The sequence below is a fragment of the Pan paniscus genome, chromosome 19 (genome assembly GCF_029289425.2).
Source record: "Pan paniscus chromosome 19, NHGRI_mPanPan1-v2.0_pri, whole genome shotgun sequence".
Lineage (NCBI taxonomy): Eukaryota > Metazoa > Chordata > Mammalia > Primates > Hominidae > Pan > Pan paniscus.
In genome coordinates this window covers 32,505,117-32,527,690 of record NC_073268.2, presented here as the reverse complement: position 1 = coordinate 32,527,690, position 22,574 = coordinate 32,505,117, and the positions used below count along the sequence as shown (strand labels likewise).

Here is a 22,574-nt window from a genome sequence, read left to right as displayed (position 1 = left end):
AAGCACTTCTTACTATACTCTATTGGATGAAACTTTAATATTGAAGTTTTCAGTAACTCTAAAGGTGAAGAGAGAAGCTTTTTTTCCCTTAAGATCTTTACTATGGAGGCTCTTCTCATTCACTTGAAATATAGATTGTATCAATTCTGCTCTAATATCAGTAGTTTACTATAATATATTTACATTAACATTTCTCTACTGATAATTTTTACAGTAGTTGAATACAATAAATAGCTCTTTTTTGGCCAGGCATGGTGGCTCACACCTTTAATCCTAGCACTTTGGGAGACGGGTGGATAGATCACCTGAGGTCAGGAGTTCAAGACCAGCCTGACCAACATGGTGAAACCCTGTCTCTACTAAAAATGCAAAAATTAGCCGGGCGTGGTGGTGCACACCTGTAATCCCAGCTACTCGGGAGGCTGAGGCAGGAGAATTGCCTGAACCCGGGAGGTGGAGGTTGCAGTGAGCCGAGATCACGTCATTGTACTCCAGCCTGGGCAACAAGAGTGACACTCCCATCTCAAAAACAAAACAAACAAAAACAAACACAAAACTCTTTTTGAGGAATGAGATTATTCGTAATTTTTGGTGTCTGCATTCAAGCATTATAAAGTAATAAATTGATGTGGAGTACATTTGGCTTTTCAAGTCCTAAAGAGGAAGGGACTATATGAGTATAAAGAGAAACATTTTTTCTAATTAAATTATATATGGGTATAGATTTTTAGACTCTATCTCTAGAACATGTCATAGACCACCTTAAGAACTAAGATGAGGCTTGTTTTACAATCCATTCATTCTTTAATTGCTTTGAGAAGTTATACTTAAGTTTCTATTTTTTGGGAAATAGCTTTTTTCTCTTAAACTTGTCAAGTTAAAAGGTAGTAGTTTTATTACGATTTGATGGATCATTCCCTAATTTCAAAATCTTTTCATGATGTCAACAACCGTCTCTTTAATATGACATATCATTGAGCTTTAGGCTTTGCTGATAATCTTTGAGGATACCTTATGAACTTCAAATATATTTTATAGAATATTTCTTTTTTTATGTGATGGTGCTAGTACATATTTGTTGTGTTGCTTAGTAGACGTATTAAGTGTTTCAGAATACACATAATTTATATTTGTTTGGCTTAATTCAACAGATACTTGAATACCTACCAAGTATAAGGCACTATGCCAGCACTGCATAGCTTTCCTTGAAGAAGAGCAATTACTGCCCTTCAGGAATATATAATCTAGTAGGAGAAATAAAATATTTACATGAGTTTTACGTGTAGGAAACTGAATGAAAACTAAGTGTCAAAATAAATATAAACCAAGTACCATGGGTAAGGAGAAATCACTGGTTTGGGAATAATTGGGTAAAAGGTTGAATGAAAACAAGTTAGCGTTTTAGATGGGGCTTGAAGGCTCGTGTGCTGTATTATACACCGTCTCCATAGTATTCATTGTTATGGCTAATCATCCATAGTTTATCTTACTAAAAATAATCAAAATCTGGTTTCCATCTTGCCTATTAGAGTGACAATAAAGTGTAATTTGTTTCTTTTTCCCAGTTGAGAAGTGATTATTTTGTTTATCTGTTTCTTCCAGGAAAACATTTAAAGTTGATGATATGTTATCAAAAGTAGAGAAAATGAAAGGAGAGCAAGAATCTCATAGGTAAGATAATCTATCAGTTTACATTAAGTGATATACTTTAGGAAAGAGGAAAAATTACAGTGATCATTTTCCTAGTGATCACCTTGATATAAGGAGTTAGAAGGAATCTTAGAGGTCAGTTTGGTCCAAACTCACACACAAGTCAGAAATTAATTTCTGTAGCATTCCTGGCAGAGAATACTTAAGCTGTGGCTTGAATACCTCCAGTGTAGTTGTATTTATTATTGTTTATCTTTATTACCAGTTTCTTCCATTTTGAGTGAAACCTCTGACTTCTGCCATTGGTCTTAACTCTACCACCTCATTTAAAGAGGGATACTCACATTTATAGTATATGTGCTAGGTACTGTGGCAGGGACTTCACAATATCACGCATCTTGTAAGTTATTCTCAAATATGAGAGGGCTTCTCTTTTTTTCCATCTTTTTCTTCTCATTTAAATCTATCAGGCAACATTCATAACTTTTATTTCATACTTGAAATATGTTTCTCACATAGTTTCAGAAACTTGAACATTTGGACAGAATCTACTTATTGTACATTATCAAATATATACCTAGAACGAATCCCTAAATGTTCTGACTAGTCTAATATCTGTCTACTCTAGATAGTATGCTTCTATTTATTTTTTGACACGTAAACTTTATTTTTTGATATTTTTGATAGAAAATTGAATATTCTAAGGAGAAACAGCAGCTTGGGTGGTGTTTGTTCATTCATTAACTACCTTTAGAGAGTGCAGAACTAAAAATATTAGATTCTTGAAAAAATAGAGTTGGAAAATTTGTCACAATGCGTTTTTCTTTTCCTCCTAGTTTTAAATCACAGCTTACGAATTTAGATAGGATATACACTTAATGATGCATCATTTATGCATCTCATTGTTTTCCCATTGTTCTGTTGACTGGTAAAAGACTTCCTTTTTTTCAGTTTGGCTTCCTTCTATTTTAAGTTTGGCTTTGGAATTAAGTGATTTTTTTACTTGGATTATAAAATGATATTTTTTATTTTATATCTTGCAATCTTGTGGGGTTGAAGTATAATTTATATTTCCATGTCTAGGCAATCCTGACTTGTAAATAAACTGTGATAGTCCATTCTAGAAGCTGAGATCCTGAATTGTTACCTGTTATATCTGTTAATGCCCAGGGAGACCCTATAAGATAGAACTGAGAATATTCGCAGTGCACGCACATTTTTCTTTACTAGAATTTATATTCCAGATTCTTGTCTGGTCACCCACCCTAGACAGAGCTCTTGGGATCCTCAGGGCCTTTTTTACTTAAAATACAGACTGTAGTAAGATCCTGGTCTGACCTCCCTGCTTCTTTTCTCCTGACCACATTAAAAGTTTGCCCTATAGTCATTTCAGGGTTCAAGTGAGAAGGAAGCATGAACCAACAACAAGAACACTGGACCCTTTTCTTCATCTTCCTCATCAAGGTTTACCTTCACTACTAAACCCTATTACTATCTCATTGTGACATTGGGTTTGAAATTACAGAGCTTCCCTAAGTAAGAGTGTGTGGGAGATACATACTGTTCAATTCTCTCTGAACAATTGTTTCCCCGGTAATTTTGTTCCTTTTGACCTGGTGGGTTCAATAGCAACTCAAACATTAAAATCAGAGGGTTACATAAATTCCTGCTGGTAGTTTTGGAAGAGAATTTTTTCAGTCTTTAGGGTCTAGCTAGGACCAGTGAGTTGGCCATTTAAGCCTCTCAAGATTCTTATGAATGTCTCAGTATTGCTCCCAGAGACACTAAGATGAATTAAGAAAGTGTGTCATTTTAAGTTTACTGCTAAGACCCTACATTATTAACTTTCTTTAATCTATTTCTTTTTTTTTTGAGATGGAGTCATGCAGTGGTGCTATCTCAGCTCACTGCAACTGCCACCTCCTGGATTCAAACAATTATCCTGCCTCAGCCTCCCAATTATCTAGGATTACAGGCACCTGCCACCACACCCAGCCCCCCCCCCTTTTTTTTTTTTTTTTTTTTTTTGAGACCAAGTCTCTCTCTTGCTGAGGCTGGAGTGCAGTGGTGCGATCTTGGCTCTACAGCCTCCACCTCCCGGGCTCAAGCGATTCACCTGTCTCAGCCTCCTGAATAGCTGGGAATACAGACGTGCACCACCACACCCAGCTAATTTTGTATTTTTAGTAGAAACAGAGTTTCACCATGTTGGCCAGGCTGGTCTTGAACTCTTGACCTCAAGTGATCTGCCTGCCTTGGCCTCCCGAAGTGCTGGGATTACAGGTGTGAGCCACCAAGCCTGGCCAATTTTTGTGTTTATTTATTTATTTATTTTGAAACGGAGGTTTGCTCTTGCTGTGCAGGCTGGAGTGCAATGGCGTGATCTCCGCTCACTGCAACCTCTGCCTCCCTCGTTCTCCTGCCTCAGCCTCCCAAGTAGCAGGGATTACAGGTGCCCGCCATCACACCCAGCTAATTTTTTCTTGAACTCCTGACCTCAGGTGATCTGCCCACCTCAGCCTCCCAAAGTGCTGGAATTATAGGCATGAGCCACTGCGCCCAGCCTCCTTTAATCTATTTCTTATTTCAAATTAAGGTAATCTTATTTTTCTCCTAAACCTATCACACAGGGTTGTAAGAAGGACCCTAAACACCAGTATATGATGCCAGCAATATAAATATTTGCTTCTAAAATCTATTGTCAAATTCTTAAAAGATAACACAGGCCGGGCATAGTGGCTCACACCTATAATCCCAGCATTTTGGTGGCTGAGGTGGGTGGATCACTTGAGGCTAGGAATTTGAGACTGCCCTAGCCAACAGGGGAAAACCCTTTCTCTACAAAAAACACAAAAATCAGCCAGGCGAGGTGGTGTACACCTGTAATTCCAGCTACTTGGGTGACTGAGGCAGGAGAATCCCTTGAACCCGGGAGGCAGAGGTTGCAGTGAACTAAGATTGTGCTACTGCACTCCAGCCTGGGCAAGAGTGTGACTCTGTCTCAAAAAAAGAAAAAAGATGATAAATCTTTGTTGTTCCATAACATTAGTTAGTAGAAGTTAATATCTTAAATCGTACACAAGAGTATCTCTCCTCCATTTATGTTCTTTTTTTTTTTTTTTTTGAGACGGAGTCTCGCTCTGTCACCCAGGCTGGAGTGCAGTGACGCGATCTCAGCTCACTGCAGGCTCTGCCCGCCGGGGTTCACGCCATTCTCCTGCCTCAGCCTCCCGAGTAGCTGGGACTACAGGCGCCCGCCACCTCGCCCAGCTAATTTTTTGTATTTTTAGTAGAGATGGGGTTTCACCGTGTTAGCCAGGATGGTCTCGATCTCCTGACCTCGTGATCCGCCCATCTCAGCCTCCCAAAGTGCTGGGATTACAGGCGTGAGCCACCGCGCCCGGCATATATTCTTTGTACTATTTCAGTTTGACTGGGTCCCGGATCTGTACAGGTCTAGTCTGGGAGTCTTCCACTAGAATTCATATGCTTTTAGCACTGCCAAAGTTATAGTATGTCTGCTCCTGAGCCCAATATATTTCATTCCTCAAAGTTCAAGGAGTATCAAGATAAAAATACCATAGTAGTATAGCCCAAAAGTTAGTTCAGTCAAATAAATGCCTGAGTTTATTATGACATTTGTAGTAATTTATAAACTAAACCAAGATATGAGCATTATCTGTTCAAAAGAAGTTGGTGTTTCACGGTCTTTTATATTTTAGACCTACAGTTGTCTTAAGTCACTTGCAGAAACTTGTTGGTAGAAGGAGCTGATAGAAAAACATGAGCTATTAAATGGTGGTTAGTTCTTTTTTTTTTTGAGACGGAGTCTCGCTCTGTCACCCAGGCTGGAGTGCAGTGGCGCCATCTCAGCTCACTGCAAGTTCCGCCTCCCGGGTTCACGCCATTCTGCCTCAGCCTTCCGAGTAGCTGGGACAGGTGCGTGCCACCACGCCTGGCTAATTTTTTGTATTTTTAGTAGAGACGGGGTTTCACCATGTTAGCCAGGATGGTCTCAATCTCCTGACCTCGTGATCCACCCGCCTTGGCCTCCCAAAGTGCTGGGATTACAGGTGTGAGCCACCGCGCCCAGCCTTTTTTTTTTTTTTGAGACAGAGTCTCACACTGTCGCCCAGGCTGGAGTGTAGTGGTGCGATCTTGGCTCACTGCAACCTCTGTCCCCCAGATTCAAGAGATTCTCCTGCCGCAGCCTCCCTAGTAGCTGGGATTATATGCATGCCCTACCACGTCCAACTAATTTTTGTATTTTTAGTAGAGACAGGGTTTCACCATGTTGGCCAGGCTGGTGTCAAACTCCTGACCTCAAGTGATCCTTCCACCTTGGCCTCTCAAAGTGTTGCAATTACAGGCGTGAGCCACTGCGCCCAGCCTTCTTTTTCTAAGAGACAGGGTCTTGCTCTGTTGCCCAGGCTGGAGCGCAAGTGGCTGCTCACTGCAGCCTCTAACTCCTGGCCTCAAACCATCCTCTCATCTTAGCCTCCTGAATAGCTAGGACTACAGGTGCATGCCACCATGCCTGGCTAATTTTTAAATTTTTTTAGAGGCAGGATCTTGCTATGTTGCCCAGGCTGGTCTCAAACTCGTGGCCTCAAGTGATCCTTTCAGATTGGCTTCCCAAAGTTCCGGGATTACAGGTGTGAGCCACCACGCCTGGCCTTTATTTTCTTTACAGAAGGTCTGATATAATGCCTTACATCCTTTCCAGCTCTTGTTTCTGGTACTCCAGTTTTGAATTTTTCATGGATTTTGACCAGGCACTATGGCTGATTAGAATAAATCTCTTGCCTTTGTGTAGTGGTATATGCTAGCAGGATTCTAGGGATTCTTATGCTGTCCTACCAATTTTGGAATTATCTTTTTTTTGTTGCTGTTTTTTTGAGATGGAATGTGGCTTTGTCGCTCAGGCTGGAGTGCAGTAGCGCGATCTCGGCTTACTGCAACCTCCTCTTCCTGGGTTCAGGCAGTTCTCATGCCTCAGCCTCCTGAGTAGCTGGGATTACAGGCATCTGCCACCACGCTCAGCTACTTTTTGCATTTTTAGTAGAGACAGGGTTTTACCATGTTGGTCAGGCTGGTCTTGAACTCCTGACCTCAAGTGATCCGCCTTCCGTGGCCTTCCAAAGTGCTGGGATTACAGGCGTGTGGCACTGTGCCTGTCCCCAATGTCGGAATTCTCTGGTAACAACTCTTGAGTGCTGAGTGCATCTCCATGGACTAAAATGCATCATGAAAAGATTTTTAAATCTGAGTTGCTTCAAGTGTTTACCAGGGCCAAACGAAGCAAAATGTCACTTCTCTCTTGCCCTTATTCCTCTTCTATTCCTGGTCTTCTGTTAGTAGCTGGAGAAAAATCCCCTCAAAGGATACCTGAATTAGAACTTTTATTAGGGTTATTTTCAAGCATATATTTTTATTTTTTGAGACAAAGTCTTGCTCTGTCACCCAGGCAGGAATATAGTGGCATGATCTTGGCTCACTGCAACCTCCGCCTCCCAGGTTCAAGCAATTCTCGAGCCTCAGCCTCCCCAGTAGCTGAGATTACAGGCATCTGCCACCACACCTGGCTAATTTTTTTTTTTTTTTTTTTCCAGTAGAGACAGGGTTTCACCTATTGGCCAGGCTGGTCTCAAACTCCTGACCTCAGGTGGTCCATCCGCCTCGACCTCCCAAATTGCTGGGATTACAGGTGTGAGCCACCATGCCTGGCCTTATTTTTATTTTTTGAGACAAGGTCTTGCTTTGTCACCGAGGCTGGAGTGTAGTGGCACAATGATAGGTCACTGATGGATTGAACTCGTGGACTAAAGGGATCCTCCTGCCTCAGCCTCCTGAGTAGCTGGGACTACAGGCATGTACTGTCGCACCTCACTAATTTTTTGAATTTTTGTAGAGTCAGGGTCTCATCATCTTGCCCAGGCCAGTTTTGAACTCCTATCCTCAAGTGATCCTCCCACCTCGACGTCCTGAAGTGCTGAGATTACAGGAATGAGCCCGCATGCCCAGCCTCAATTTTTTTTTTTTTTTTTTTTTTTTTGGAGACTGAGTCTCGCCCTATTGCCAGGCTGGAGTGCAGTGGCGCGATCTCAGCTCACTGCAACCTCTAACTCCTTGGTTCAAGCAATTCTCCTGCCTTGGCCTCCCGAGTAGCTGGGATTATAGGCACGCGGTGCCACTCCCAGCTAATTTTTGTATTTTTAGTAGAGAAGGGGTTTCACCATGTTGGCCAGGATGGTCTTGATCTCCTGACCTTGTGATCCACCCGCCTCAGCCTCCCAAAGTGCTGGGATTACAGGTGTGAGCCACCGAGCCCGGCTCATTTTTATTTTTAGTAGGTTGATAAGTCAATGTGCCTTTTTTGACTATTTATTTATTTATTTATTTATTTATTTTTGAGACAGAGTCTTGCTTTGTTGCCCAGGCAAGAGTGCAGTGGTGCCATCTCGGCTCACTGCAACCTCCGCCTCCTGGGTTCAAGCTATTCTCCTGCCTCAGCCTCCTGAGTAGTTGGGATTACAGGCACACACCACCACGCCCGGTTAATTTTTTGTATTTTTGGTAGAGACGGGGTTTCACCGTATTGGTCAGGCTGGTTTCGAACTCCTGACCTCGTGTTCTGCCCACCTCGGCCTCCCAAAATGCTGGGATTGCAGGCGTGAGCCTCTGCGCCCAGCCGACTTTGTTTTTGATGCAACCTAAGCTTTTGAATTAGTAACCTTCCTTTTCTAAACCTCCCCCTTTTTAAGCATTTATTTTTACAATAAGAAGGCCTGCATCTATATTCTTGGGGGCGCGTTTCATTTCTGTAGTGTGCAATGTCCTAGGCACTATACTAAGCCCTCGGGTATATAAGGGTGAACAAAATGGATGAAGGCCCTGCCTTTATGGAGCTTAGTGTTTAGGGGAGAAAGACATAATCATTTAATAAATATGAAATAAGTGCTGGGAAAGAAAAGCATAAGAAAACTGTGAGTGTATAAAACAGGAGAACCAGCTTTCATTTGAGGTGTTAGATTTGGGAATAATGACGATCAGGGAAGGCATCTCTGAAGAAATAAGCTGAGATTTGAAAGAAGTGTACAGAAGTAAAATGGGGTGGGAGGATGAACAAATAGGTGGTTCTAGTTAAAGGGAATATTACGTATAAAGCATTTGATGCCAGAGTAGCTGTGTAGAAAGAGCAAGTCTCCTTGAGAGTGGTATGAGAAGAAATTGGAGCAGATGGCCAGGGCCAGACAGTGCATTGTCTTCAAGGTAATTTAAGGATGTTGGTCTTAAGAAAGTCGTTCGTTTGCTCTTTTTTTTGTTGTTGTTCTCTAAGAGGTGGGGTCTTGTTCTGTCACCCACACGGGAGTGCAGTGATACGTTCATAGCTTACTGCATCCTCGAACTTCCAGGCTCTGTTGTCTTACTTTATTTTTTATTTTACTTTTTAGAGATGAGGATTTGCCCTGTCGCTGAGGTGGCAGTACAGTGGTGTGATCATGGCTCAACTACAGCCATGAACTCCTGGGCTCAAGTAACCCTCCTGCCTTAGCCTCCTGAGTAGCTGGGACTACAGGCACATGCTACCATGTCCCACTTACTTTATTTTATTAAAAAAAGGTTTTTTTAGGAGACAGGGTCTCACTTCATCACCCAGGCTGGATTGCAATTGTGCGATCATGACTCACTTTACCCTTGACCTCCTGGCCTCAAATGATCCTCCTGCCTCAGCCTACCGAATAGCCTAGGACCACAGGCGCAAGATACCATGCCTGGATGATTTTGTAAAATTTTGTAGCCGGGCACGGTGACTCATGCCTGTAGTCCCAGCACTTTTGGAGGCCGAGGCGGGCGGATCACGAGGTCAGGAGATTGAGAACAGCCTGACCAACATGGTAAAAACCCCATCTCTACTCAAAATATAAAAATTAGCTGGGCAGAGTGTCGTGCACCTGTAATCCCAGCTATTCAGGAGGCTGAGGCAGGAGAATCGCTTAAACCTGGGAGATGGAGGTTGCAGGGAGGAGAGATCGCACCATTGCACTCCAGCATGGGCGACAGAGTGAGACTACATCTCAAAAAAACTTACAGTAGAGATCCATTGTCTTGTCATGTTGCCCAAGATGGTCTCAAACTTCTGGCCTCTAACAGTCCTCCTGTCTCAGCCTCTCAAAGCATTGAGATTACAAGTGTGAACCATTACACCCAGCCTGTTGTTTTTAAAGTTGTATATTATTATTATTATTATTATTATTATTATTATTATTATTATTATTTGAGACAGAGTCTCGCTCTGTCGCCCAGGCTGGAGTGCAGTGGTGCGATCTCGGCCCACTGCAAGCTCTGCCTGCCCGGGTTCACGCCATTCTTCTGCCTCAGCCTCCTGAGTAGCTAGGACTATAGGCGCCTGCCACCACGCCCGGCTAATTTTTTGTATTTTTTAGTAGAGATGGGGTTTCACCGTGTTAGCCAGGATGTTCTCAATCTCCTGACCCCATGATCTGTCCGCCTCGGCCTCCCAAAGTGCTGGGATTACAGGCGTGAGCCACCGCGCCCAGCCAATATTACTATTTTTTTGAGAGGGAGTCTCACTCTGTCGCCAGCAGTCTCGACTCACTGTAACCTCCGCCTCCTGGGTTCAAGCAATTTTCTTGCCTCAGCCTCTGGAGTAGCTGGGACTACAGGCGTGTGCCACCATGCCTGGCTAATGTTTTGTGTTTTAGTAGAGATGGGGTTTCACCGTGTTGGCCAGGATGGTCTTGATCTGACCTCGTGATCGGCCCACCTCAGCCTCCCAAACTGCTGGGATTACAGGCATAAGCCGCCACACCCAGTCAGTTTTTAAATATATATAGTTATTGTTTCTGCATTGTTCTGTTTCTTCTAACATCAGACCAGTAGTACATATGATGGTTAGGATTGTAATCTGAGTTCCAGGAGCAGGATGCTGCTCTTTGGTCACTTCAGAACCTCGAGATATCACCGAAAACCCTCCCTACCCACCTCTGCTATTATTGCACTTCTCGCCTAGTATTGTGGTATGTAAAAAAGTCATTAAATTCTTAAATTATTTATTTTATTTTCTCTCTATATATACGTGTGTGTGTATATATATGTATATATATATATTTTTTGGTTTTTTGAGACAGTCTCATTCTATGGCTCAGCAATGTCGCCATCTAGGATCACTGCAACCTCTGCCTCCCAGGTTCAGGGGATTCTCATGCCTCAGCCTCCCAGGTAGCTGGGATTATAGGCATGTGCCACCACCCCCAGCTAATGTTTGTATTTTTAGTAGAGACTAGTTTTCACTGTGTTAGCCAATCTGGTCTTGAATTCCTGACCTCAAGTGATCCACCCACCTCGGCCTCCCAAAGTGCTGGATTACAGGCCTGTGCCAGCGTGCCTGGCCTTATTTTATTACTATTATTATTTTTGAGATAGAGTCTTGCTCCATTGCCCGGGCTGGAGTGCAGTGGCACGATCACTGGCTCACTGCAGTCTCAACCTCCTGGGATGAAGAGATCCTCTCTCCTCAGCCTCTTGATTAGCTGGGACTACCTGGCTACATTTTTTGTTTTGTTTTTTTCTCTTCGAGATGGAGTCTTGCTTTGTTGCCCAGGCTGTAGTGCAGTGGTGTGATCTCTGCTCACTACAACCTCCACCTCCTGAGTTCATGTAATTCTCCTGTCTCAGCTTCCTGAGTAGCTGGGATTACAGACATGCACCACCATACCCGGATAATTTTTGTATTCTTTTTTTTTGATACGGAGTTTCTTTCTTCTTGCCCAGGCTGGAGTACAGTGGCGTGATCTTGGCTCACTGCAACTTCCACCTCCCAGGTTCAAGCGATTCTTCTGCCTCAGCCTCCCGAGTAGCCGGGATTACAGGTGCCTGCCACCATGCCTAGCTAATTTTTTTGCATTTTTAGTAGAGACAGGGTTTCAACAGGTAGAGCAGACTGGTCTCGAATTCCTGACCTCAGGTGATCTGCTCGTCTCAGCCTCCCAAAGTGTTGGGATTATAGCCGTAAGCCGCTGCCCCCAGCCAATTTTTGTATTTTTAGCAGAGATGGAGTTTCACCATGTTGGCCAGGCTGGCCTCGAATTCTTGACCTCAAGTTATCCACCAGCCTCAGCCTCCCAAAGTGCTGGATTACAGGTGTGAGCCACTGCACCTGGCCCTGGATTACAGGTGTGAGCCACTGCACCTGGCCCTGGCTCACCTTTTGTCCTTTTTTTTTTTTTTTTTTTTTTTTTTGAGACAGAGTCTTGCTCTGTCGCCCAGGCTGGAGTTCAGTGGCGCAATCTCCGCTCACTGCAAGTTCTGCCTCCCGGGTTCATGCCATTCTCCTGCCTCAGCCTCCCGAGTAGCTGGGACTACAGGCGCCTGCCATCATGCCCGGCTAATTTTTTTGTATTTTTAGTAGAGATGGGGTTTCACCGTGTTAGCCAGGATGTCTCAATCTCCTGACCTCATGATCCGCCCACCTCGGCCTCCCAAAGTGCCGGGATTGCAGGCGTGAGCCACCACGCCCAGCCCCTTTTGTACTTTTTGTAGAGATGAGGTTTCACCGTTTTGCCCAGTGTGACCTCGAACTACTGAGTTCAAGTGATCTGCCCACTTTGTCCTTCTAAAGTGTTAGGATTACAGGCGTGAGCCACTGCATCCGACCTATTAAATTATTTTTAAGAGAACTATTGTATTAATGATTTTTTCCTACTTTTCTATTTTGTACATTTAGCTGCATTTTAAAATCTTTAGGCTGGCCAGGCATGGTGACTCACGCCTGTATCCCAGCACTTTGGGAGGTCGAGGCAGGTGGTTCACTTGAGGTGAAGAGTTCGAGAGCAGCTTGACCAACATGGTAAAAACCCCATCTCTACTAAAAATCCAAAAAATTAGGCCAGGTGCGGTGGCTCACGCCTGTAATCCCAGCACTTTGGGAGGTCAAGGCAGGCGGATCATGAGGTCAAGAGATTGAGACTATCCTGGCCAACATGGTGAAACCCCATCTCTAGTAAAAATACAAAAATTAGCTGGGCGTGGTGGCATGTGCCTGTATTTCTAGCTACTCGGGAGGCTGAGGCAGGAGAATTGCTTAAACCTGGGAGGCAGAGGTTGCAGTGAGCCGAGATTACACCGCTGCACTCCATCCTGGCTACAGAGTGAAACTCTGTCTCAAAAATAAATAAATAAATAAAACATTAGCTGGGCATGGTGGCGTGCACCTGTAATTTCATCTACTCGGGAGGCTGAGGCAGGAGAATTGCTTGAACCCAGGAGGTGGAGGTTGCAGTGAGCAGATATCGCACCACTGCACTCCAGCCTGGGTGACAGAGGGAGACTCCGTCTCAAAATAAATAAATAAATAAAATCTGTAGACTACCTCTTAGGGTGGTTATGTGTCTTTCCCACCATTAATAAGATCTGATGTTTTCCCTTTCTTTTTTTTAATACACTTTGCCTTGACTATAAGCTTTGAAGTTGTTTTCAAATTGTCATCTTTTCAGTCTTGAGTTTTTGTTCTTTCTTCAGAACCTGGCTATACATTTCTTTTTGCATACTTACTCTTGAAGGTGCCTCATCAGTTGCCACTTAAGCATATCTGATTCTTAAAAATTTGAATATTCAAGAACAAATTGTAAAAATATTCCTTGTATAATTTTTGGTTTTGTAGTAATTCCTTTGTTTTCTTCACAGTACTTCTGCAGAGTGATCCATTTGTAATTAATAGACACACACATCATCCACCATTGAGCTTTATCTTCTCATTACAAAGTGCGTCTAACCTATATTTTGAGATCCTGGATTTCAGAATATTGGACTTGATGTAGACACGAGTTTCTCAGCTTTACATATCATAGGATGAAATGTATATAACAAAAGTTGAATAGCTAACATCTAACTATAGAAACCAAGTAGATTATCAGACTTGTCCTGTTTTGAGGTAATACTGCCATGCCCTTAAAATGAAGCCTTATTCCTGCTGCTAGCAGATTCATGTATATAAATTAGAGGCACTAATCTTGGTCTCCTCTTGTCATAAAAATTACTTCCTCTGTGGGATCTGGCTGTTCTTAAAATGGGAGGCTCTTCCTTGAATTAGATTTCAAAGTGTTAGTCTCTTATGAATTAGCTTAGCATCATTTTCTGTAGACTGTATCAGAACTGTCAGATGTTTGTGCTTGGAATGCTGAAATTTGCATCTCAAAATTTCAAATTCTTTACCTGATTTCTTGTTATCATGTGTCTTACTTCCTGAGAAGATGCAGGGAGCACATGACATAGATGAACTAAGTTTCTTATATCTTATTCTGGTCATGTAAACTAGATTTTTTTGTGGCCTAAAACCAAATAGTCCTGACCAACCTTACATGTTTCTTTTCCTCCCGTTCATCTGGTACAGCCTAACCAATTAAGATGTGGACAAAGTAGCTGCAAGAGAGGGCAGAGGGAAGGGAGAGAAAACTTTGCCCTTTTCCTTGGAACAAACCACCTATGGAAGGGATCATTAGTACACTTTATTCTAGGTACATATCAGAGTGTTTACTTTTTTTTTTTGAGACGGGGTCTCGCTCTGTTGCCCAGGTTGGAGTGCAGTGACGCAATCTCGGCTCACTGCAACCTCCGCCTCCCAGGTTTAAGCGATTCTCCTGCCTCAGCCTCCTAGTAGCTGGGATTACAGGTGCCTGCCACCACGGCCAGCTAATTTATGTGTTTTTAGTAGAGATGAGGTTTCACCACGTTGGTCAGGCTGGTCTCGAACTCCTGACCTTGTGATCTGCCCGCCTCGGCCTCCCAAAGTGCTGGGATTACAGGCGTGAGCCACTGCGCCCAGCCAGAGTGTTTACTTTTAGGTGAGGAAGGGGAAATCATGCATAGCAAGTCACATTCCCAATGTCACCTTTATTTATTATTTATTTATTTATTTTTGAGACTTGCTCTGTCACCTAGGCTGGAGTGCAGTGGTGTGATCTTGGCTCACTGCAACGTCTGCCTCCCAGGTTCAAGCTATTCTTCTGCTTCAGCCTCCCGAGTAACTGGGATTACACGCGGGTGTCACCACGCCCGGCTAATTTTTTGTATTTTTAGTAGAGACAAGGTTTCACCATGTTGGCCAGGCTGGTCTCCAACTCCTGACCTCAAGTGATTCCCCCTGCCTCCTTCCCAAAGTGCTGGGGTTATAGGTGTGAGTCACCGTGCCTGGCCCCAATGTTGTCTTTTAAAATTGGTTAATTGAAATTTAGAATTCTTTAAAGTCCAGGCATGGTGGCTCACACCTGTAATCCTAGCACGTTGGGAGGCTGAGGCAGTTGGATTGCCTGAGCTCAGGAGTTTGAGACCAGCCTGGGCAATACGAGGAAACCTCTCTCCACTAAAAAATACGAAAAATAAACTGGGCATGGCAGCATGTGCCTGACTCCCAGCTATTCAGGAGGCTGAGGCAGGAGAATGGCTTGAACCCTGGGAGGCAGAAGTTACAGTGAGCCGAGATCACGCCATTGAACTCCAGCCTGGGTGACAGAGCGAGACTCCGTCTCAAAAAAAAAAAAATTCTTTCTCACAAAGAAACACTAGTATGATAATGGCTGGTTGGCTGGGCATAGTACTCATACCTGTAATCTCAGCACTGGGAGGCCGAGGTGGGTGGATCACGTGAGGTCAGGAGTTCTAGACCAGCCTGGCCAACGTGGTGAAACCTCATCTCTACTAAAAACAGGAAAATTAACCTGGCATGGTGGCGGGCACCTGTAATCCCAGCTACTCAGAGACTGAGGCAGGAGAATCACTTGAACCCAGGTGGGAGGTTGTGGTGAGCTGAGATCGCACCACTGCACTCCAGCCTGGGCTACAGTAAGACTCCGTCTCAAAAACAAAACAAAACAAAAAAAGCTGGTTATACAGGCTATCCTATGTAAGGTATAATGTACCATTTAAAACTGTCTCAAATCACCTGTGGTGAAAGATCATTTTGTTTATTTGTTAATTTTCAGTGTGTTGTTAGTAGTAGTCTCAATTTCTTGAGTTGTAGAATGGTAACATTTTTCCTAATGACCTCAGTTTGTAGACAACATTTGAAGTAACACTGATTTAAAATATTCTCTGGGGTAAATAAATGTAAGATCTTTCTGGCATTTCAAAGTTGGAGCTTACCCTCACACTTCTCAGAAAAGTAATGTAAATAATACTAATAGTACTGCAGTGTAATGGGCCATCATTCCTGACCTTTAAATTTGTATTACTCTAGGAGGACATTATCTTATGAAAAAAATTTGTTGGGTCACTTTCTGTAAGACACTGCTAGGTGCTAGGGACACTAATAAAAAGATGTATATGGAAAAATAGTGACTAAAAAGTGGTAAATAAGAGTGCTTGTAAAGGGATAAAGTGGTCATTTAGCTCTTGATTGATTGGGTTTAGGATCTTTGTAGAAGAGGGAGAGAGTATTTTGCTGGATACTTTATTACTTTCTGCAAGCCTGACTGGGCACAGTGGCTCATGCCTATAATCGCAGCACTTGGGGAGGCTGAGGTGGGATGATCACTTGCACCCAGGAGTTCATTACCAGCCTGGGCAACATACCGAGACCCTGTCTCTAAAAGAAAAAAAAAATAATTGAATTAAAACCTTAAACAGGCCAGGCGCAGTGGCTCACACCTGTAATCCCAGCATTTTGGGAGGCTGAGGCAGGTGGATCTCTTGATCTCAGGAGTTTGAGACCAGCCTGGGTAACATGGCAAAATCCTGACTCCACAAACATGCAAAAATTAGCCAGGCATGATGGTGCATGCCTGTAGTCTCAGCTACTCTTGGAGGCTGAGGTGGGAGGATCGTTTGAGCCTGGAAATTGGAGGTTGCAGTGAGCCTAGATTGTGCCACTGTATACCAGTCTGGGTGACACAACGAGACCCTGTCTGAAAGCAAAAAACAAAATCTTAAGCCTCACACTCTCTGTGAGAGAAAATATCCTCATTTTATAGATAACAGACCGCAGCGAATAAGTGGCACCAGAATTCAAACTTGGATTTTCTGACTATAAATTCAATTCTATTTCATATGTAAGGCTTTCATAGAACAAGAAATGAGAACCATTTCAGCAGTTAGACAAAAGATTTGGTAGGTGGGGTCTCAGTAGATGTGGAGAAAGGAATGATAGATAAAAAGTAGATTCTTATGAAAGTTAATCTGGTCTTAGTATGTAGGTTTAATTGAAGTAACAAAGAGTAGGATAGATTTGTTGTGACTGGTGGATTATCTTCTAATGTGAGAATTGTAGAATATTCCTCTTTCACTTATGTTTTGGGTTTTAGCTAATTCTGCTATGTAAGGTAGTATTTATGGAACTTTTTCTAGGATAATGCTGTCTTTTTAGTAAAATAGCACGTAGAAATCTGATTCATGTAAAAATGTTTATAATATATGAATTGCTTATACAGAATAGGTTTTTAAGACTCCTGTTGTATACGATTATTTATTTATTTATTTATTTTGAGACAGAGTCTTGCTCTGTCGCCCAGGCTGGAGTGCAGTGGCACAATCTTGGCTTACTGCAGCCTCCACCTCCTGGGTTCAAGTGATTCTCCTGCCTCAGCCTCCTGAGTAGCTGGGACTACAGGCGCATGCCACAACGCCTGGCTAATTTTGTATTTTTAGTAGAGATTGGGTTTCACCGTGTTAGCAAGGATGGTTCTTGATCTCCTGACCTCGTGATCCACCCGCCTCATCTCCCATCCCGCCTCATCTCCCAAAGTGCTAGGATTACAGGCATGAGCCACCACGCCCAGCTGATACTTAAGTTGTGGTGGTGGTTCTTAGGTGGTTTTTTTTTTGAGACAGAGTCTCACTCTGTCGCCCATGCTGGAGTGCAGTGGCGCGATCTTGGTCACTGCCACCTCCGCCCTCCGAGTTCAAGTGATTCCTCCGCCCTTTGAGTTCAAGCAATTCTGCCTCAGCCTCCCGAGTAGCTGGGATTACAGGCGACTGCCACCACGCCCGGCATTTTTTTTTGTATTTTTAGTAGAGACGGGGTTTCACCATCTTGGCCAGGCTGGTCTTGAACTCCTGATCTCATGATCCACCCGCCTTGGCCTCCCAAAGTGCTGGGATTACAGGCGTGAGCCACCGTGCCCGGCCATTCTTAGTTTTTAACTTTATATTTTTGCTTTCTCCCATCCAAGTACCAACCAGGCCCAACCCTGCTTAGCTTTCGAGATTTGGCGCGTTCGGGGTGGTATGGCCATGGGCACCGGCCCTCTGCTTTCTAACTCTGCTTGGACCCTGATAGTTCTACTCTTCCATAATAATTTTGTTCTCTACTGATAGCATACTTTTTTGTTGTTTGTTTTTTGTTTTTTTGAGGCGGAGTCTTGCTCTGTTGCCCAGGCTGGAGTGCAGTGATGCAGTCTCGGCTGACTGCAACCTCTGCCTCCTGGGCTCAAGTGATTCTCCTGCCTCTGCCTCCCGAGTAGCTGGGACTACAGGCACACGCCACCATGCCTGGCTAATATTTGTATTTTTAGTAGAGATTGGGTTTCACCGTGTTAGCCAGGATAGTCTCCATCTTCTGATCTCTTGATCCTCCTGTCTTGGCCTCCCAAAATGCTGGGATTACAGTTGTGAGCTACCGCACCCAGCCCCTAGCATACTTTCTAGAACATACTTTTCTAGAACATACTTTCTGTACTACTGTTCTAGAAATGCCCTTCAAAATCCCAACTCTGTAGGTTTTTTTTTTTTTTGAGACTGAGTCTCCCCCTGTCGCCCAGGCTGGAGTGCAATGGCGCAATCTCGGCTCACTGTAACCTCTGCCTCCTAGGTTCAAGCGATTCTCCTGCCTAAGCCTCCTGAGTAGCTGAGACTACAGCCATGTGCCACCATACCCAGCTAATTTTTGTATTTTTAGTAGAGACGGGGTTTCACCATATTGGCCAGGCTGGTCTCGAACTCCTGACCTGGTGATCCCCTGCCTCGGCTTCCCAAAGCGCCAGGATTACAGACGTGAGCCACTGCGCCCGGGCCACACTGTAGTTTTTTTAGCAGACAGTTTCATGGCCTACTTCACTAAGTAGATGGAGATATCCCCCCATCTTCCTTGGAAATGGCTTTCTTACTTGCCTCTTATTTCTCTATCTTAGAAAAAGAGGAATCCAGTCGGGCTCGGTGGCTCACACCTATAATCCCAGCTACTTGGGAGGCTGAGGCAGGAGAATCGCTTGAACTCGGGAGGCGGAGGTTGTAGTGAGCCAAGATTGCGCCATTGCACTCCAACCTGGGCGAGAAGAGCGAAAGTTCATCTCAAAAAAAAGAAAAAGAGGAGTCCTGGTCAAATTTACAGGGCTAACCTCTTCATAATATGTCCTTATTTCCAGTCATTACTTGTTCCTTAGTACTCTCTTGCCACAATGTCTTTCTGTAACTGTTCCCATCTGACTATAAAAATGCCTAGATTGTCACCATCATTTAAAAATATATATATATATATATATGCCCTTTACTAGTCCTTAGTGCCCAGCGACTATTTCATTAGTAAATGCCTTATGTAAGGGATCAGTACTGCTTTCCTTTCCCCACCATCTGTTCTGTATAGCCCTCCATAATCTGGTGTCTGTACATGTCACACTATGGAAACTATGCTCAGGAGAGTTATGAATGTCTCCTGATCAACAACTGTATTCTGTTTTGCAGTTTAAAGGTACTTCAAAAGCTTATTGATGCTTCTGTTTATTTTATCCCATGCTTATTTTTTTTTCTATTGTTAATAGATGTTTGTGAAAATAGAAGGAGCACTAGTTCTAGTTCATGCTTTCTTTTGCTTTTCCATAGCTTCTAAAACTAACAGTGAAAATGATATATTGAAACAGTAAATTATAGATCTATACCAGATTTGTAATTGTGTATTTCATTGCTATTTGAAGTATAAAGTAATGGTTCTGTATCATTTATTGGGAAGGTTGAATTTCCATAGCTTCAAAATATTCAAATTTTTTTGCATGGATTTAGCTACCCTTTTCAAAATTTCCTTTTGATGAAGTCGTTGACTAAAGCGTCATTAAAACAAAACAAAAAAAGAATTCCAAAAACCCTCCAAAATTCCTTTTTAAAGATAGGAAGGCATACCTGCTGTCATTTTATAGGTAGAACACTAAAACACAGTAAATTACCTGGCCTCCAACTTGGTAGTCTGATTTTTTTCTGCCTTGGTCTGGTGTTTTTGTGGTTTTGTTCTTACTTTTTGTGAGTTGTGAGGGGTTTTTTGTTGTTTATTTTTTGTTAGGTGTATAGACACACTTTTGGATGTCATATTTAACAGGGAAAGCATAGAGTCATGGGCCTGAATAACAGTTGAGTACAAATATTTATAAATTAGTTGAAGTAACTTTGATTTCAATGTTATATTTTAAAGTCTAGGTTATTTTACTACAGAGCATTACAATGATAAAATATTTCCTTTTTTTTTTTTTTTTAGCTTGTCAGCTCATTTGCAGCTTACGTTTACTGGTTTCTTCCACAAAAATGGTATGTACTTAAAAGTAAATAAAGTGGCATTTTAATAGCAAGATACCTTTGTGAATGTAAAAAAAGTGGGGCTTCTGAGTGTAAATTTATAAAATTAAGTTTAATGGAAAATATGTTGATTCTGATGTTTTTGAGCTTTAAGGTATGAAGGCTAATGATGAAATTTGTTTTTGGTGGATGGTGGGGCAGAGTGAAGGCTGGAGTGCAATGTTATGATCTTGGCTGACTGCAGCCTCCACCTCCCGGGTTCAAGCGATTCTCCTGCCTCAGCCTCCTGAGTAGCTGGGATTACAGGCACGCGCCCCATACCTGGCTAATTTTTTGTATTTTTAGTAGAGACAGGGTCTCACCATGCTGGCCAGGCTGGTCTTGAACTCCTGACCTCGTGATCCACCCGCCTTGGCCTCCCAAGGGGGCATGAGCCACCACGCCTGGCTAATGATGAAGATTTTAACAAATTGTCTTAGAACTTCAATAGGTAAAGAATCTCCTCAGTAGAACCTTTTATGCATAAACATTTTGAATTAATGATACTGTATCATGTTTTAAAAAAAAACAGTAAAACAACTGAAATAACCACTATTACCAATGGCATATATTAATATTTTAGATATTATTCAAAGGAAATTATATGGTATATTACTCCAGTAAAAGCTCAAAGCATGCTGGAAATAATTAGAGTTGTTTTAAAAATGGAAAAATACGGCCAGGCGCAGTGGCTCACGCCTGTAATCCCAACATTTTGGGAGGCTGAGGCGGGTGTATCATGAGGTCAGGAGTTCAGGATGTTCAGGAGTTCAGGAGTTCAGCTGGCCAATATGATGAAACCCCATCTCTACTAAAAATATAAACATTAGCCAGGCGTGGTGGTGGGTGCCTGTAGTCCCAGTTACTTGGGAGACTTAGGCAGAAGAATCACTTGAACCTGAGAGTCGGAGGTTGCAATGAGCTGAGATTGTGTTACTGCACTCCAGCCTGGGCGACAGAGCGAGACTCCATCTCAAAAAAAAAAAAAAAGGGAAAATCAGTTATCAGCTTATCCATCATAAGTCTGTGTATATGGCATATCTTTTTATTATGCAATGGAATAAAACCATTATTAGAAACATGCCAGGTTGGTTGTCTTGGTATCGTTTAGTAAGAAACAAAGATTGAAAATGAGTCCTGGTGGGCCGGGCACGGTGGCTCACGCCTGTAATCCCAGCACTTTGGGAGGCTGAGGCGGGTGGATCACAAGGTCAGGAGATCGAGACTATCCTGGCTAACATGGTGAAACCCCGTCTCTACTAAAATACAAAAAAACTAGCTGGGCGTCATGGTGCACACCTGTAGTCCCAGCTACTTGGGAGGCTGAGGCAGGGGAATCGCTTGAACCCGGGAGTTGGAGGTTGTAGTGAGCCAAGATCATCCCACTGCACTCCAGCCTGGTGACAGAGCGAGACTCTGTCTAAAAAAAAAGAAAAAGAAAATGAGGCCTGGCCTGGTGGCTCATGTCTGTAATCTCAGCATTTTGGGAGGCTGAGGTGGGAAGATGACTTGAGGCCAGGAGTTCAAGACCAGCCTGGGCAACACAGACCCCATCTCTACAAAAATCAGCCAGGTATGGTGGTATGTCCTGTAGTTCTAGGTACTTGGAAGTCCAAGATGGCAGGATGGCGTAAGCTCAGGAATTCAAGGTTACAGTGAGCTATGATTGCACAACTCTACTCCAGGCTGGGCAACAGAGTGAGACCTTGTCTCCAAAAAATCCCAAATATTAGACTGGGCGTGGTGGCTCACAGCTATAACGTCAACACCTTGGGAGGCTGAGATGGAAGAATTGCTTGAGGCTTGCCTGGGCAACATAGGGAGAACCTGTCTGTAAGAAGTAAAAAAAGATTAACTGGGCACAGTGGCACATGCCTGTAGTCCCAGCTATTCTGTAGTCTCAGCTACTCAGGAGGCTGAGGTGGGAGGATTGCTTGAGTCTTGGAGGTTGAGGCTGCAGTGAGCCAAGATCACACCACTGTACTCCAGCCTGAGTGACAGAGTGAGACACTGTCTAAAAAAGACAAAAAGACAACCTTGCCAATTGGCCAATTGTCAAAATGCTCTAATATAACCATTTTTAAATGACTCTTTGGGGGTTGTTTGTTTGTTTAGACAGGGTCTTGCTTGTGTCACCCAGGCTGGAGTGCAGTGGTGTGATCAACTCCTGGGCTCAAGTGATCCTCCTGCCTCAGCCTCCTGAGTAGCTGGAACTACAGGCGTTCCCACCATGCCTCGCTAATTAAAAAAATTTTTTTTTGTTAAGATGGAATCTCAGTACATTTCCCAGGCTGGTCTCAAACTCCTGGTCTCAAGTGATGCTCTCACCTCAGTCTCCCAAAGTGCGGGGATTACAGGTGTGAGCCACTGAGACT

The 22,574-nt window shown here is 43.3% G+C and overlaps 1 protein-coding gene across 5 annotated transcripts in view; it reads left to right on the top strand.

Annotated features, from left to right (window-relative positions):
• Nucleotides 1-22,574, top strand: part of LOC103785028 (polycomb protein SUZ12) — a 115,981-nt gene that overhangs the window by 9,045 nt on the left and 84,362 nt on the right. For 4 of the 5 annotated variants that reach the window (XM_034943240.3, XM_063599128.1, XM_063599129.1 and 1 more), the window contains exons 4-5: nt 1,603-1,671; nt 20,123-20,172. In XM_034943240.3, the coding sequence (XP_034799131.2) occupies nt 1,603-1,671; nt 20,123-20,172 (119 nt within the window). The remainder of the gene's footprint in view (nt 1-1,602; nt 1,672-20,122; nt 20,173-22,574) is intronic. The other variant, XM_063599130.1, reaches the window with a different exon arrangement.